Source organism: Benincasa hispida, chromosome 12, assembly GCF_009727055.1.
Source record: "Benincasa hispida cultivar B227 chromosome 12, ASM972705v1, whole genome shotgun sequence".
NCBI lineage: Eukaryota > Viridiplantae > Streptophyta > Magnoliopsida > Cucurbitales > Cucurbitaceae > Benincasa > Benincasa hispida.
The window spans coordinates 8,231,447-8,248,724 of record NC_052360.1 but is presented as its reverse complement, the minus strand read 5'-3'; the positions used below and the strand labels follow the sequence as shown (position 1 = coordinate 8,248,724).

The 17,278-nt window shown below is 32.6% G+C and overlaps 1 protein-coding gene across 4 annotated transcripts; it reads right to left on the bottom strand.

Annotated features, from left to right (window-relative positions):
• Nucleotides 1-2,132: 2,132 nt before the first annotated feature.
• On the bottom strand, nt 2,133-10,324 carry LOC120067096 (general transcription and DNA repair factor IIH helicase subunit XPB1). Of its 4 annotated transcripts, none has more exons than XR_005478929.1 (21): nt 10,111-10,324; nt 9,958-9,998; nt 9,791-9,866; nt 9,525-9,693; nt 9,209-9,431; nt 9,061-9,117; nt 8,806-8,949; nt 8,614-8,694; nt 8,377-8,464; nt 7,300-7,637; nt 7,143-7,218; nt 6,866-7,059; nt 6,449-6,612; nt 6,283-6,355; nt 4,645-4,758; nt 4,204-4,284; nt 4,050-4,109; nt 3,521-3,604; nt 3,309-3,451; nt 3,037-3,195; nt 2,133-2,493 (listed from the first exon to the last, which is right to left on the bottom strand). XR_005478929.1 is itself a non-coding variant. In XM_039018497.1 (20 exons), the coding sequence occupies exons 1-20, from the start codon at nt 10,118-10,120 to the stop codon at nt 3,102-3,104; spliced, it is 2,310 nt and encodes a 769-aa protein (XP_038874425.1). In that variant the 5' UTR covers nt 10,121-10,324; the 3' UTR covers nt 2,135-3,101. The 4 variants fall into 4 exon arrangements, 1 of the variants encoding a protein (XP_038874425.1); XR_005478928.1 differs by having other exon boundaries at nt 2,135-2,493; nt 2,613-3,195; XR_005478927.1 differs by having other exon boundaries at nt 2,135-2,817.
• Between the last annotated feature and the right edge of the window lie 6,954 nt (nt 10,325-17,278).

Genomic DNA, 17,278 nt, shown 5'->3' with positions numbered 1-17,278 from the left:
GGACGAAATAATGAAAAAAAATAACTAGAATAATGAAAAAAAAATAACTAAAATAACTATTCTTTTAAGCTTAATGACTAAATTAGAACATTTTAAAAGTTTAAAGGCAAATGAAAAGGGAAAAAAAACTTTTTGACAGTTTATTAAGTAAAGCAGAATAATCATGAAATTTTAGAGACTACTAACAGAATTTGTATTCAAAAAATAAGATTAAATTTCATAATGTTTTTTTTTTTAAATGACACTCTTTGGTAACATGACTGACTATCCAACAAAGCATAGATTTTCTCGATATTTGATTTTTTTTTTTTTTTTTTTTTGAGGATAAGAAAATAACCCCTTTATTAATTAAAGAATCGCTCAAAATAACTTTTTTTTTTCAAGAAAACAAACATTTTCAAAATTTTCACAAAAAAACCAAGGACAGTATAGAAATCATTTGGTTTTTAATTTTTTTTAAAATCAAGCTTATTTTATCTCAACTTTCGACAACAATTTTCATTCCTCACTTTGGTTAGTTTTCAAAATTCAACTTGTTTTTAGGTAGAAAGTCTATAACAAAACAAGAAATTTAGAGGTAAAAATGGTATTTATAAGTTTAATTTTCAAAAACTAAAAACCAAAAGTCGAATGGTTATCAAATGAACCTAAGTGTTTTATTATATAAAAAAAATAGTTCTAAGAATTTAACATACTTGATAGAAATTAACTAGTGTTTTATTCCTAAAAATAATTAATAAAATTTTTATTCTACTTTATAACATTCTATCTCAGAGAAATTTTACTCTCACTATTACCACTGTGTCACTTAACAAAAATAAAATAAGTAGTTTCAATCATGCATGAGATTCTAAAAAATGTCAATGTTTCAATTTCACTTAACATTTTTGTTTTTCAGTTGCTTGATATACATCAAGGAAACGAAAATTAAAAATGTTGTTTATTTTTATGTTTTACTTTTATCTAATTTTATATTTAATCTAAATATTCCAACCTATCATACATGATGTATTAACGACTTGGTCATTTAAACAACTAACAATCAAATGGATTCGTGATCCATTTAAAGCCAATTTCGAAACGATTTTTATTCAATAGTGTTCCTTTTAAAACTTCAAAAACTAATTAAGCATCAATCTCAAATCTCAACAACCAAAAAAATTCCTCAATTCTAGGCGAGCATTTGTTACAAATCTTAGACTTTGACATCTCATTCAACACATGAAAGAACGGAAAAAAATGGAAAAAGAGACGATCAATGTTGGCTTGTCAAAGAAGGATGCAAACCTGTTTAGTCATATCAGAACCTGTAATTTCATCACCTAAGAAGAATAAAGGGTTTAAATTCTGTTCCTAGTCCTGAAGTCACCTCAAAAAATTGTTCAAACAAGAACAAAAATATTTAAGTACATATCTTCTCCCCTTTTACCTTTGAGTATGTGCTTCAACTCGTTAATCCATACTCAATTCACAATGGACTATATATCTTAATTTTCAAAATTCCAAATATTCTTTTATTTCGTTTTTAATAGATGGATGAAAGATTGAATCTTCAACCTCAAAAGAAAAAATCCACATTATTGTTAAACTAAACTCACTTTAGCATCTTAATTTCTAAACTTATGAAAATGTCCACTTATAATTCATGTTGGAGAATATTGATATAAATATCAATATGAGCATAGCTCAAATAACTCTTTAATTTCAAAAAATTAGAATAGTTGCTAAATGATAATTAAAATTCGGGCAATTGTTTTATATGACAAAATGGTTGAAAATATTTCAAATATAGCAACAAATATATTTTCATCAGGACATTGATAGATATCTACCAATGTCTATCCCTAATAGACAGCGAAGTTTTGTTATATTTGAAAATAAGTTAAAACAGCTCTAAAATTTGGCTAAAAACACTTTTGGTCCTCAAACTTTCATAAAAGTAACAATTTGGTCTCCAAGTTTGTTACAATTTAGTTCATAAACTTTTAAATTTATAACAATTAGTTGATAAAAAGTGACAATTCATAACGATTTGCCCCTATCCTAAAAGATATTGAGATTTAGTAAAATTTTGAACAATCAGGGATCAAATTTATTTATATAACCTATAAAAACTAAATTTACATAATAAATATTAACAATCAATTTTGATGGAATTTTCACAGTAGGGAAGAAATTATTACAAATATGAAGATCCGTGGACTAACTCATTACAAACTTAAGTTCAAAGACCAAACTATTATTTATATGAATATTCAAATACTAAGGGTGTCTTTTAACCTTAAATTTTCTTATTTTATATAGAACTTAAAAACAAAAATAAAACTACAATAAAACATTTATTTACTTAAACCTTTAAAAGCAAAATAAATATGCATAATAATTCATAAACCACACCACCCGCTAGGAAGTTGATAGATGGTTCCCATAACATAAATTCCTTCAGAAGCTCTTCTAATTCACTTTCGTCTTCAACTTTTCCTTCTTGGTTCACTGGTTTCAGACACATTTCATAAATCCAAGGGGGGGGAAAGTCAAATTCCATTGAAACAAAATCCAACGAATAGTGGAAAGACTAAAAGTTGACTCTTTTGCAGTACAATTCATCACACCTCTTGTAAAAGAATACTGTTCTGTTCTTTCCTTTCGCTTTCTTTCTTTTCAAATGGACCTCTCCTGATAACAAAGAATCTTTTGCCTTCTCACATCCTTCAGAATATTCCAAGGGTTGTTTAGTTTGACTTATTGAGGCTTTGGGAAAGTCTTTTATCTATGAAATTCTGTCAAAGGGTCTCCTTTTTTCCCTCTTTTTGACTCCTTGAACAAGAGAGATGGAGGGTAATTAAGTAACTCATACACACATTATTACTAGTTTGTAGGTTTTTAGTAATACAGTTCCTCTATCTTTCCCAAAAGACAAAACTAGGCGGAGGGTTGTTTGGTATTTGTTATATATAAGCTTCCTTCTGTTTCTTTTTCTATCCATACTAATAATTAACATCTCGAAACTTCGATCAAGTCCAAACACTTCCTTACCTTTGCGTTAGCCGATATTTTTTTAGGACATGACTAAGCCCCAGCCATTCAGGTCAGTCGTTCTCTCAGGCAAACCGCTTTTTGAACAGATGATGTCTCTTCGCAGGGTCTTTTGGCTTGCTCTTAAGCTGCCCTTGACCCGCAAGTTTCCGTCCAGTGCTGAAAAAAGGAAATACACAAAATTGGAAACCGATGTATACAAAACACCTACTGTTAAATTCATTTCTATGTTTAGATTATGTCATAATTTTTGGGGAGGAGGTATGGTATACCTGTACTCCATGTAAACCATGCCATTTGCTCCCGACATTGCACTCATGGATCCCATTGAACGCCGAGCCTTATCGAGTGCAATTTGGTCTGCATCATCTTCTAACTGCTCCAATCCTACCATATCATCGCCTGCATTCAGTACCTGACAAATGAAAGCATGTCAGAATATCTTTCAGAGGAGTAAAGAAGAACGATATTTGAAGATGGTAACCTTCCCAAGAAGTGCCAACTGATCATCAAGACGATGATAGCTCAACTCAGCTCCTGCATCCGCTGGTGGCAAGCTTGTAATTACCTGTCACAATTCCACTTTTATAGGAAATGACAGCACATGCATTCATTGGAAAATTTTAGTGCTACCATAATACGTGCTCTTTCCATTCATATTTAAACATGTCATTAAATGATATATTAATTTATTTCATAGACTCCATATTATTTTAAAATGCTACGAATATGGCAACCAATAAAGGAAACTTGTATGAAAAAACTTCTAGACTACCAAAGTCATAGAATTTTCCCCATGCATTCATCTGCCACATATGCCAAAAGTCCAAAAATCTTTAACTTCGTTTTCCATTTCTCATAAATCCCAAACAAGAGCCAATAATTTAAATAACAGTAGTAATAATAATAATAATCAAACGAAAGTTTGGATAAGAACCTTTTAACATGTAAATCTTTAAAACCTTTTAACATGGATAAACAAGAATGCAGCAAATGCTGAGACAAAATACAACCTTAAAGCTATAACCTTGATCGATCAGAAACTGTTGTCGTTTAGTTGAATAGTACATTTCCTGCATTAAAATTCAACATGCAATATATCCCATTAGACCAAGAGAGAGACATCTATTTTTACACTATTCAGATAAACAATGGATAGATGTCAACCTGTGTATCAGTAGAAACAAGCGAATAGAAGAAGGCATTATACTCCTCTTTACCCCCAGCCATCCTGTCCTGATGTTTACCCTGTGGTCCAGTAAAAAAATATATAGACGATAAGTAAAAGAATGTATTCAATCTACAGATTATTTTAACAATACTACCTCATGCTAATACTCCACCTTTACTACCATACAAGAAGTATTCTAGTACAAAACTGTACGCAGTCAGTTATTCACCAATCCCAGGTAAAAATTATGCACGGACTCCGCACAAGGCACATTAGGTGAAAATGAAATATAAATCTATTACAACTTTCAAGCTGCCATAGAGTACGAAATTCTAGTTATACAGGATGACATTTGAAAACGCAAGCTAATTCCTGCAAACTGCTCAACAGAAACATTAAAAAATGCACAAATGTTGAACTGCAGATGTAGTCTTAACCTTGGCCCTAAGAATACGCCCCAGACGTTGGGCTTCTTGACGTCTTGAACCCGCATGTGATGAAATCTGAATAATCACATTTGCCTCAGGAATATCGATAGAGTTATCGCCCACCTTAAATAAAACAAAAGCAAACAATTCAACTCTTGAGATCATCTTGACCTCAAACTACTAATAACTTTAGGAGGAAACATAAAAGACTAAATCTTCTAACTAAAACGATTCATCTAAAAGTCCTAATAAATACAAATAATCTTTCAAAAGTCATACTAATTTAAAAACTCTCTATGAAGAAAAACTTGAGAGATGATTTGCCAAAAAGTAACTTTGAAGTAATTGATCGAAAATCGTCAAAGTTCGAATGGCTCTGCCCTCTTCAATATAGTGGCTGGGAATTGGTTCTCTGAAACAAGGGAACAATGCACTTCTACTGAAATGGCTATGGAGATTCGTTCATGAAGAATAAGCTCTTTGGAGGAAGACTGCAGACCAGCATTTATGGGTGGAGCCCCTTAGGGTAGACTACCCTCCCAAGTCCCACCTAAGGGTATTCCAAAAGGAAGGCCATGGTTCGAGATCACAGAAAACAGTGATTCTTCCTCCATTTCATAAATTTCAAGGCTGAAAATGGTGGCAGAATTAAGTTTTGGAAAGACAAGTGGTCGGGCCCTTTTCTTTGGAGGAATCTTTCTCGGACATTTACCTTGACTCCCTGAAGAAAGAAGCCACGGTTACAGAATGGCTTTCATCAAGCTTGCTGAAACTTCCCACAAACTTAAAACTTCCCTTTGGAGTCCGGTTACAAAAGTTTAACGACTCAACAAAGATATTGATCATTTATTTTTCTAGTGTCCTGCCTGGAGAGGACGGTGTCTTTAATAAAAGACGTTCCACATGTGTTTGCCAAATTCTGTGATGGAGTGGCTTCTTGAAGTTTCAAAAGGGTGGAACCTGAGAGAAACAGCAAAGGTTTTGAGGAGAATTGCCGTCCAGATTTCTGGGAACTTCGGAAGGAAAGAAATTGGAGGGTCTTTGAAGATAAGCTGGATACATTTGAATACTTTTTCAATAATGTACAATCTAACTCTCCTTTTTGTTGTCTAAGACACAAGACTTCTTTTTTGTAATTATAGCCTAGCTCAAATCCTCCCTGATTTGGAACCGGTGCTTCACTAGTTTCTTTTGAGAGATGTAGCTCACCCCTCTGCCTCAAGGCTGTGTTTCCATGATTTTTCATTTGTTTTTTAGAGGAGAAAAAAAAACTCAAATTAGTCAGTAATCAGGGAACAATTTGAAAACCCAGTTGCCTCCAAGGACTCACAACTCAATCAAATAAAGAATAACGATAAAGATTTACAAAAGGCAGATTATTGGCCAACTACTGGACAACGAAAACTGGCTGGCTGTTACGAATTTTACTCGATTATTGACCTTCATTTATTTCTCCATCAGATTGACTGATAACGAAGAAAATATAACATGACACATCCACTGGCCTAATCTAAAACCAACTATATCTCTTTTTTTCTTTTTCCTTTTTTTTTTTTTGTTCTTGTTATTACTAATACTACTTCCATTGTTATATATTGAGATTTGATGGCGGAGAAGGAAAAAGGAAGGATGAGAGAAGAAAAGTACCTTTGAAAGAAAAACGGTATTCACATCACGACTAGTTTTGAATGCTTCAAGAATTTTTGTCCTCTCAATATGACTACAAATTTGGAAAATAAAATGAAAATCCAGCTATAAATGTCAAATACATGTAAGGTTGAGTTTGTTTCAACGCAAAACAATTTTGTCTAACCTTGTCGCACCATAAATCATAGGTTTACGGAGCTTCATTGCATACTCCGTAAGTGCAAAAAGATTATCAGCAAAAACAATGATCTTATCACCACGCTGCTGTTCATGAAACCGTATGAGAAACTCACACGCCCTGAACTTATTGGGGTTCATTACATAAAGAGCCTGAAATGTGAAAGGCAGCATATTAGAGAAGGAAACAACCACAAGAGCACGTAAATGTACTGATGGCAGACAGACATATCATATTCCAAAATACCTCATTAAAAAAAGTTCTTAAACCAGAATATACCATGCTGGTTATATCCAAATTATCTTGTCAACTATAACAACGTTCTCACTTCTCAGCACAGTGATAATTAATATAGGACAGGCATAAGGTTATAAGAAAAAATTTACTTCATTGAAATTAAAAAACCTGCTTTTTCTTTGAGTTTTCTTTCTTCAGATATTCAGCAAAAAACTCCTTTGTCATAGGACACCAAACTTCAGCACACTGCACATTTGCAATAAATCCTCCTTTCACAAGATCCAACCAGTTCGCTTCATACAACTTGGGACCAATAAGAAAATTTAAATCTGTAATTCTTTCGTCTTCTCTCACAAGTGTGGCTGCAATAAATTAATCAAAGTTAATTTTCAGTATCAACAGAAACCACAACCCAAGAGGGTTAGAAGACCATAACGTCATGTACCTGTAAGTCCAAGCTTGCAGTGAGACTTAGTCAGGCTGATAACCTTACGAAACATGTGAGCAGGAACCACGTGCACCTAGAAACAGAATGGACGAAAACTTGCACTAAAAATGTTTAGTTAAAAAGATAATAAGTGAACACAAAATGGTAAAATTACCTCGTCCATAAGAAGTAGTCCCCATTCTCTGTTTCTGATTTCTTCAATAATCTTTTCAGATTCTTCAGATCTTTTACCACCAAAAGCAACCATGTTATAGGTTGTAACAACCACCCCGGCATTTCCTCGAAATCTTTCTTTACTATCTGATGTGAACCGACAAATTTGATCATCTCGAATGGTAGACCACAACTTAAACTGAAAAGCCCACTGATCCACTGATACAGCATTTGTAGCTAAACATAAACAACTTTTCCGGATACGACTGGCCGCAGAAACACCAACCAGAGACTTCCCGGCTCCACAAGGAAGTACAATAATGCCAGATCTTGCTCTACCTGCAAATATACATACATGATCAGAGCTTGAAACTAAATAAAACAACTGACTATTCTCAGTTAAGGCATTTAGATAAATTCAAAAGAGGGGGAAAAAAACCCAAGTTATCCAAACTGCTCGTGAGGCCCAAAAATGTACAGGATAAATAGGAGGATATTAATTTTTAAAAAAAAATGATTAGACAGTTAAAAATCACAACTTTCAAACTTCACGTTGAAACCAAAAGACAATCAGAGCATACTTATTTTTTAAAAAGTAATTTATCTACTCTATCCGACTAGTTCCAGATTCAAGTCCCAGGCAACCCATATTAATGATGAAAGTAAACTAATTTATCCTATCGAAATAATCTATCAAGTTAATTCCATTTTTTAATGAATGAAAAGAATTAAATTAAAAAAATCTAATTAATCTAGATAACTAATAAATAAAAGCATATATATATTTATGTTTATGGATGATGATATTGGTTGACATGGATATATAAGTCATGTTATATTGTTGAATAACAAGCCCTTCATTTTCTATTTATAGAAAATTCATGTGCTTGGGAGTCTCTAATGATTAATGATTAAATAAACCAAGATTTTACCAAAACGAAAAGAAATTTATTCTACAAAAGTACTGTTCCAAAATAAAATAAACAGAAGAGTAAAATAGGGTGCTGAGATTACTCATAGAAAATCGATAACAAGCAGCTCAAACGAAATAAAGACGCCATGCAACAAGGATACCTACCATTTCCAAACATTTTGCTAAGACTCTTTTCCTGATACGGCCTAGGCTGAGCCTGTGGTTTCAGTTCCATATCCAAGTCTGGATTGATCTAAAAATCCAGGAATAAATATTGAAATAAGAGCCGATTTCTTATACAGAAAATAAGAAAATAATCAAAACTTGAGACCATTCTCCTTCCAAATCCCAATTCAATGGAGGAAAACAAGGAATCAAGGAAACAGCTAAGTAAAGACTCACAGTGTCATTTCTAAAGTCATACTCTTCCAACATGGGATAATTTAAGGCATTGGGCAGGCAGCGTTGTTTAACATTTTCAACCTGTCATTTGATCAAGATCCAAAATACAATAAATAAGGAGAGGAAGAACAACATAAGTTGTAGGCATCAATTTGTTTACGTTCAGTCTTAAAATTTTGAAATCCATATAACCTGTGATGGGTCAATTTCAAATGAATGAGTTTCTCTTTCCTCAGCTGCAGCTGCAGCTTCTGCTTCATTAAGCAATCCTTCATGGCGACTGCCAAGTTCACCTGCTGTTTTGCTAATTGTAAAATCACCATTTCCACGAGAATCCTGACAGTTCCCAATATCAATAAAAACAAGGTGTAGGTACAGCCCAAAGAATCCATAATAACTGTGTTGTTAACTACATCTGAAAAATGAACACGCCAGTTAGGACCATACCTCGGGAATGATTCTGGCTCTGCCTATAACCTCATCCTTGAGCAATTTCTGCAACACCTGCAGTAATTAAGCAACCATTTAGATTGCCAATAATGACTAGGCTATGTATTTCCATCTAAACAAGGAACCAAGTTAAGTGAGCACTTGCCTCTGGAAATGGGGATTCCACAAGATATCGGTTCTTTTTAAGGACAAGCTTCACCTTGCCATAATTGGTAGTAGAAGCATAAATGAAATCAATCATCTCCTTGGGAAGTTTGGCCTTAGACAACTTACTCAAAACCGCTATAATTGTTTCTGTCTCCAAACCAACAGAAACCGCAGCATACAAGGAATGTGGAGTGAGGTTGTACTCATGCATTGATTCGGGCCTGAATATCGATCACATTAACATATTGACATGAACAATAACTTAATCTTAACGTAATCCACCACAATTTTCTCCTTCAGTAGATTTAAGTTACCTGCAAACTGGTTCCGCAATGGCAATAAGGAAATCATATGCCTGTTTGTACAAGGGCGAGAAAGTTTCAAGGAATATCCGACCATCAGCACAAGCCCATAACGGCCGGTTAGCATGGTCAGGTTTTAACTCCAATTTGCTGAAATCTCTCTTGCCTCCGTCTTTATCACCTAAAATTCCATTGACTCGGTCAATTAGAACCCACACCAACTAACAAAGCAATTCATTAATTAAACCAAATATCCTTCAAGATATACGAAGATTTACCATAGCGATCATCGTCGTCAAGATCATCAAGATGGTATACATCATCTTCTTCAAAACTAGCTTTCTTGTAATCCTCCTGAAATTATGCTCAATTGATCAACCATTATTTACGCAATACAAAAACACCGAACCTATCAAATAACCTGGAGTTCAAAAACCAAACAAACCTTGCCGAATTTAGGTTTTTTGCTGGGTCTTCCTTTGTCACCTGAAACATTGAATATTCTACATGAAAACCAATCTTCTCCTGAACGAAAATAAACAATCCAACAAAATTTTAAGAACAAAAGCATAAAGATTGTAATCCACCAGAGTCATACCGTGTCCCATAGCTTGAAAAATGAGATGCAGAGGCTGCTGTGTGATTCAGATGCGATTGGGTTTTACGAAAGAGAATGATGAAAAGGAATCAATAGACGGAGAACACCGCCCACTATCAAATGAAGAACCGCCGCGGCTTTTAAACGGTGAATCGGCGTTCGCGCTTCGGCTGTTCGCCGATTTAACAGATTGCAGATTACAATAAGTCGAAATAATAATAATTTTGTTAAAATATCATTTGGAATATAATCATAATAATAATTTTCACGAAAAACTCTCTTTTTAGTTTTTTTCTTTTTTTTCTATTTATTTCCTCGATTTTTAGTTTTTAATATTTGAGTTTCGTTTCAAAAAAATCTGAGTTTCGTTTCAATTTAATTTTTAAAATTTAAAATATTATAAATTTATCCTTAATATTTGAGTTTGACTTAAATTTGGTCCTGTATTTCAATATTTACACTTTTAAACACAATTTTTTAATATTCATTTTCATCTTTAGATATAATTTATATTAAATTAAAATTTATTAAATAAATTATGATTAATTACATTTCATTATTTTTATCAGTTTTAAAATTCAATTTCACGTCCTAATTATTTTTAATCAATTAATAGAAATTGACACCAGTGATTGAAAGTTTGTATTTAATGAAAATTTGAGGTTAAAAATTTAAAATTTTGAAATCTAGAGACCAAATTGAAACAAACTTAAACATCAAGGTAAAATTATAACATTTTGAAACTTATGGACTAGAATGAAACAAAACTCAAAATTTAATGACTAAATGTGCTAAATTTTAAGATCTATTGACCAAATAGAAACTAGAGTTAAAATCTAAGGATCAAAAATGTATTATTCAAAAAAAATACTATGTAAATATTTTTTTTGTGATTTATAGATGGAAAACTAAAATAGACCGTTTGAAAGAAAGACAAAAAGAAGAAGAAGAAAACTATTAGTATACTACTAATTTTAAAATTTATTACAAGTATAGAGACTACAATTGAAAATTTAAAGTTACAATGTTCAAAATGAAAAAAAATCAAAATATATAGACTGAAATGATATTTTGACTTAATAAATTTGACATTTGAGATATGCTTTATTTGTGTTTATATATTTAAATATATATATATATACGTTAAAAGTAGTATTTTGATCCTATGCTTTAAAAATTACTATTTTGGTCTATGTATTTCATTACGTCTCATTCCATTTTAGTTCGTGTTCTTTTAAATGTTCATCAAATAAATCTTACAATTAGTTACTACAGTTGTTTCTTTTTAAAAAACATAGTTCTCATTACCATTTCCTTTATAAATATTTAAATGTAATCACATAATGTATTTCTCTTGCATGAAAAATATTGTCAACGATTAAGTTTGAGAATTGTGGAAAAACAGACTTAAATTGAGAGTTGAAAATATATTGTAAAAAATAAAATAAAACTCAAATTAAGACACCAAGATGATATTAAAAAAAAAAAAAGTTAAATTATACAAAATATCTCTAAATTTTGTAATTTGTAAAATACCATTTAACTTTCAAAAGTTTCAAAAATATCCTTAAACTTCCAAAATAAGTTCAAAAAATACCTTTATTGTTACTTTTGTCCAACATGGAATGTATTTGTGTTGGTTGATGCCCTAAATCTCGTAGAGTCCTATAGTTTGTAATTGTATTGTATAATCATTTTATTTATGTAATAAAATATATGATGGTTTATTTCAAAATTAGTTGCATTAACCACGAACCAATAAACTAATATCCAGGATTATTTTATAGCTTAAACATGTATGTAGAGACATACGGGTGGATCATGTTTAAGTGATAACCTAAATAGTTTGTAATAGATGAATAAGGTTGTATACCTTATCCTAGTGACACTACGAGTATGGCCCGTTTGTAGATGTTACAATTGTTGTAAAGTGTTACAAATCATTTGATCCTGTTCATTCATGTGGAGACATGTGAGCGGGGATAATCTATACAAATGAGTTTTTATTAGACCGAACTACGAAATGTTTAGTCTTTAACCGTTCATAATATAGACTTACATTTCACCGAGATGACCATAGGTAATATGACATGAATCCTAAGTGAGTTGTGAACTCTTGCCTATGAAAACGATCATTTGATTTGTACGAGTGAGAGTAGCCAGATCGTCGACTCAACAAGTCTACCATTTTAGGATTTGTCTGATTGGGGAGCTGGGAACACAGCTATACAATAAGGAATTCACTCATTCGCCAATGTCGGGGCAAGTAGATAAATTGCTCTCTTAAGGGCTGATTATGAGGCTTGAACAATGTGGCGTCACACCCTCTCCTGGCCCGATAGGGGTTTGGTCATAGTTAGACTATGATTTATTGTTCATTAGAAAGTTCAGTGGTACTTAAGAAGATAAATGTAACTACATGGGCAAAACGGTAATTTTGGTTCAACTGTACTTACGAGCAATTTGTGAAGGGTCATTGTACCGTTGATTGGTTATATCCAATGGACACAAAAATATATATGTGGTGCGAAAAGTGCAGCTAACGGTTTTTAGTGGAGTGCCTGTCAATTAATAGACGGTGAAAATTTAATTAAAGAGTGTAATTAATTACTCATGTACCGTTTGAGCTTCAAGCCACAGGTCCATGATATCCCCTCGGTAGCTCAACGGGAATAAATGAAAATCAGTTTTGATATAATTAATTTAATTTAATTATATATGATATAATTACTGTAATGTATTTGATACATTATTATATAAAATGTTTATGAGAGCAAATAAATAAATATTTGAATATGATTTGAATATTAATTATATGAATTTGATTTATATGATTAAATTTAATATAAATGAGATTTATATTAAATGTTATTGGTGATAGATTTGAAACCATATGTCATATGTTATATATGATATAATATATAGTAGTTATATATACATACGTGTAATAAGTTGGTTGTTTTATATATATATATATATTATTTAAAATTAAATTTATTTTAAATTTCAATTTTGAATTATGGAAGGAAAATAATTTTCCTCCGCACTAATCTCTCATCATTTTCTATTTTACGAGGGTGGTGGGAGATAGTTATCAAAAAGGGTTTTTGAGTTGTATTCTTCTTCCTAAAAAAAAAAGACACACAAAAGAGATCTAACAGATATATCTCTGAGAAATTCCCGTCCTTTTTCCTCTGTTCTCTTTCTTTTTTTTCTAATTTTCCCTCACAAAAAATCCAAAACAGTCAGAGTCCACTCCTCTTGGGTTCTCATCCTTGATAATACTAAAGTTTCTATCGTGGTGTTGTCCAATTGGAGATCGAAGGATTTTACGTGAAGATTTGGTCTTCAGAGGTAAGGGTTCCAAACCCAAATTATTTCTTTGTTTGTTTTATTTCAACCATGTTGTATGTTTTATTTAATTAAATGCATGGTATGTCCCTATCACTGTAAAAATAGTATTCTGTGAAATTTTGGGGAAAAAATGGGACGATCCGCTTCCGCTTGTGGTCCATTCACATGGTTTCTTCAATTTGCACCATCCTCATCCTCAAACAAGGTATTTCTACGGTAGCATGAATAACGCATAGCTGAGCAGCTAGCTACATGTTTAACATCATGCAAGTCGAACGTCGTTTTCAGGCACATTATTGTTTTTTTTTTTAAAAAAAAAAAAAAAAACACCTATGAACTTTCAAAAAATTTTAAAATATCCTTAAATTTTGAAAAAAAAAATCTAAAATACCTTTACTATTATACGAACAAAAACCGGCAACACCGTCTTACTTCTCTATTTTTCATATATTTTTCTCCCCTCCCCTCTTCAGTACCCTTGTATTCCCCTTTTTGTTAACTATTTGACACTTGTTTATCTAAAATAAATAAATAAATGAAACTGCACACTTTAATCAAGATATATGAAAGATAATAAATGAGGTACTAAAGGATTTTAAGATGTAAATATTTTAGCAATGTTGTACGTCAGTAGTCAAGTGTGTGTTAATAGTCAAATATATATTTTTTATTTGACTATTTATCATTTTAGTATGTTTTAAGGAAAAATTTTAATTTTGAAATTCTCCGAGTTTTTTGTTTTAATTTAAAATTTTGGTTGTTGAGAAGATTGGTGTAAGCTAAGAATTGGAAAATTAAGAGAAAAATGTGAGTATCTATATGAAAAAAATGAGGATATCTATATAATTTATTTTGAAATTGGTTCTTTTTTAACTTAAGAAAACTTCAAACAAATTTATCATTATATTAATGATAGGAGCATTTTTAAACTTTTTATTTTATTTTTAAAGTTATGTTGTAACAAAGTATTATCGATTTATGTTCAAATAATAACGATAAAGGTATTTTTTAGCTTTTATTAAGTTAAGGGTATTTTTTAAGCCTTTAAAGTTCAATGATATTTTTTAAACAAAATTTTAACGGTTTCTATCCAAAACTAACAACAAAGGTATTTTTTGAATTCTTTTCGAAATTTTAAGAGTATTTTTGAAACTTTTGAAAGGTTAGGAGTATTTTTAACATAAAATGTAAAGTTTAGAGGCATTTTTTTAATTAATTTAGTCGAAAAAATGACTTTTGGACTCTGAAATTGTTTAAAAACAAGTAAGTATTTTCTTTTGAAATTGATGTGTATAAATTGAAAAATGTATGCGTTCGCACGAGATTTCAAGGGAAATTTATTTCGTGGAACTTGAACTTTGTATTTGTATTAATTTTGTGGAAATTGAGTATAATCTCTAATACATATTATTTTGATGCTTTCAAAATAAATTATAATCTTTAAGTTGGTTGATCTTCTTGAACGATCGACATTTGGACTTGTTGATCTTCTTGGGTGATTGGTCTTTTGGGCTTGTTGATCTTATTGGATGATCGGCCTTTAGACTTATTGATCTTATTGGATGATCGACTTTTGGACTTAATGATCTTCTTGGACGATCGGCCTTTAGGCTTGTTGATCTTCTTGGTCGATCGACCTTTGGGCTTGTTGATTTTCTTGGACGATCGACCTTTGGGCTTATTGATCTTCTTGGATGATCGGCCTTCAGGCTTGTTGATCTTCTTGGAGGATTAGTCTTTGTACGAGGCTTCCGGAGAAACTTAATTCGTGGAATTGAACTTGAGTTGGTGTTGATGTTGAGGTTGGTTTGATGCGATTGTTGGGGTTGATGCCCTAAAGTCTCGTGTCCTATAGTTTTTAAACTGTTTGTACAAACGCTTGTGTTGTACAATATATGATATTTACTTCACATCTAGTATTTTGCTCAGTTACTTATTGTATTTGCTTTACCACAAACTAATAAACATAAAATCCTTGGTTGTCTGTATGTGACTCGAGCATGTATGTGGTGACATACAAGTGGATCACGTCTTGAGTGATAACCAAAATGGTCTGTAGTATATGGATATATAAAGGAAACCTTATCCTGGTAACGCTACGGATGCGGCCCGCTTTGTGAGATAGTCATAAGTGTTGTGACTTGTCACAGATGGTCTGATCCTGATCATTCGTGTTGGGGATATGTAAGCAGGGGCGTCCTATACAAAGAGTTTGTATAAAGCCTGACCACGAAATATTAACGTCTCGTTATATATCACTGTTCATGACAGAGACTTCACTTCACTAGGATGACCATAGGTAACATGACCTCAATCCTGAGTGAGCTGGGAACTCCTAACATTGAGGGCGGTCCTTTGATTTATATAGATGTGAGTGGCCAGGTCACCGATTCAAACCTACCATTTTGAGGATTTGTCTGATTTGGGAACTGGGAACTCAGCTACACAAGATGAAATTCACTCCTTCCCCGAAACAGGGGTAAGTAGATAGGTAATTCCCTCAAGGGCTGGTTCCGAGACTTGAATGATGTGGCGCCACATACCTTCTCTTGGCTCGAAAGGTGTTCACACATAGTTGGACTATGTTGTATTGTTCATTAGATGAATCAGTGGTACTTAAAGAGTGAGATGTAACTACAAGGGCAAAATGGTAATTTGGCCCAGATGTACTTACGAACATCTGTGAAGGGTCATCGTACTAATGATTGGTTATATCCGATGGACACAAAAATATATCTGTGGTAAGAAGAGTTCAGTTGTTGGTCTTTAGTGGAATGTCTGACAGTTAACGGATGGTGGATCTCATGGCTAAAGAACTTAGTCAGCTATTCACAGACCGTTGGAGCTTTGAGCCACAGGTCCATTAGGTACCCTAGGTAACTTGGATAAAGTCGAGAACCAGTGTTGGGGTTAATTTGAAGTGTTAAAATTGACAAGAGGAAGTTTGATTATATATGATATAATTGGACTGGTTAATTATATATGATATATTTGGCTAAATGCATGAGTTACATTATTTTGGAGGAAATTAGATATAAATATGATTTATATCATGTAGAGGAGAAAATACTATAGTAGATATGTGATATCAAACTATAGGATAAAAATATAATATGATTATATTTATTAATTAATTATATGATAATTAATCCAAAATTCGCGTTCAGACGTGGGTTAGTGGGGCAGCGTCGGTTATTGTAACCGATGAATTAAAATGAAAAGAATTTTCATTTTGTTGAATCGCCCAATTCATTAATCGTCCAAAAAAGAGAGAAGAGCGTGCGTTGTTGAAAAAGTGAACAATCGCTTAAAGAATCGAGAGCCTATACGATAGTTGCCTCGCGCCTAAACGATCGTCCACCTCGCGCCTAAACGATCGCACACTGTTTCCTACACGATCGGATAGCTTCTCTAAACGATTGTATAGTGTGTCGATTTTGCTAAACGATCGTATACCTTTTTCTAAATGATTGTTTGGTAAAACTTACACGATCGTGTAGCTCTTCCTAAATAATAAGCATTTCTGCTATGCGATAGCGTTTTTTTCCCTCCCACTTGCTTATCGCCTACACGATTTATGTTTTCTCCTTCATCTACCAAATTCACCAAAGAACCCTTTGGGTTTTCACTCCAAGAATACCCGGGGTTCTTTAGTGATGGTGTCGTCCCTGAGGCGTTCGTGTTCGTGCGATTGTTCGTGCTGCTGTTGTTGACACTGCTGCTGGGCGTTGGTAGATCGCGTGGAGGTTTTCCGCTGCGTTGAGTTCCAAAGTGTGAAGATTGTCTTCAATTGGTATAACACTCATTTTTTTGT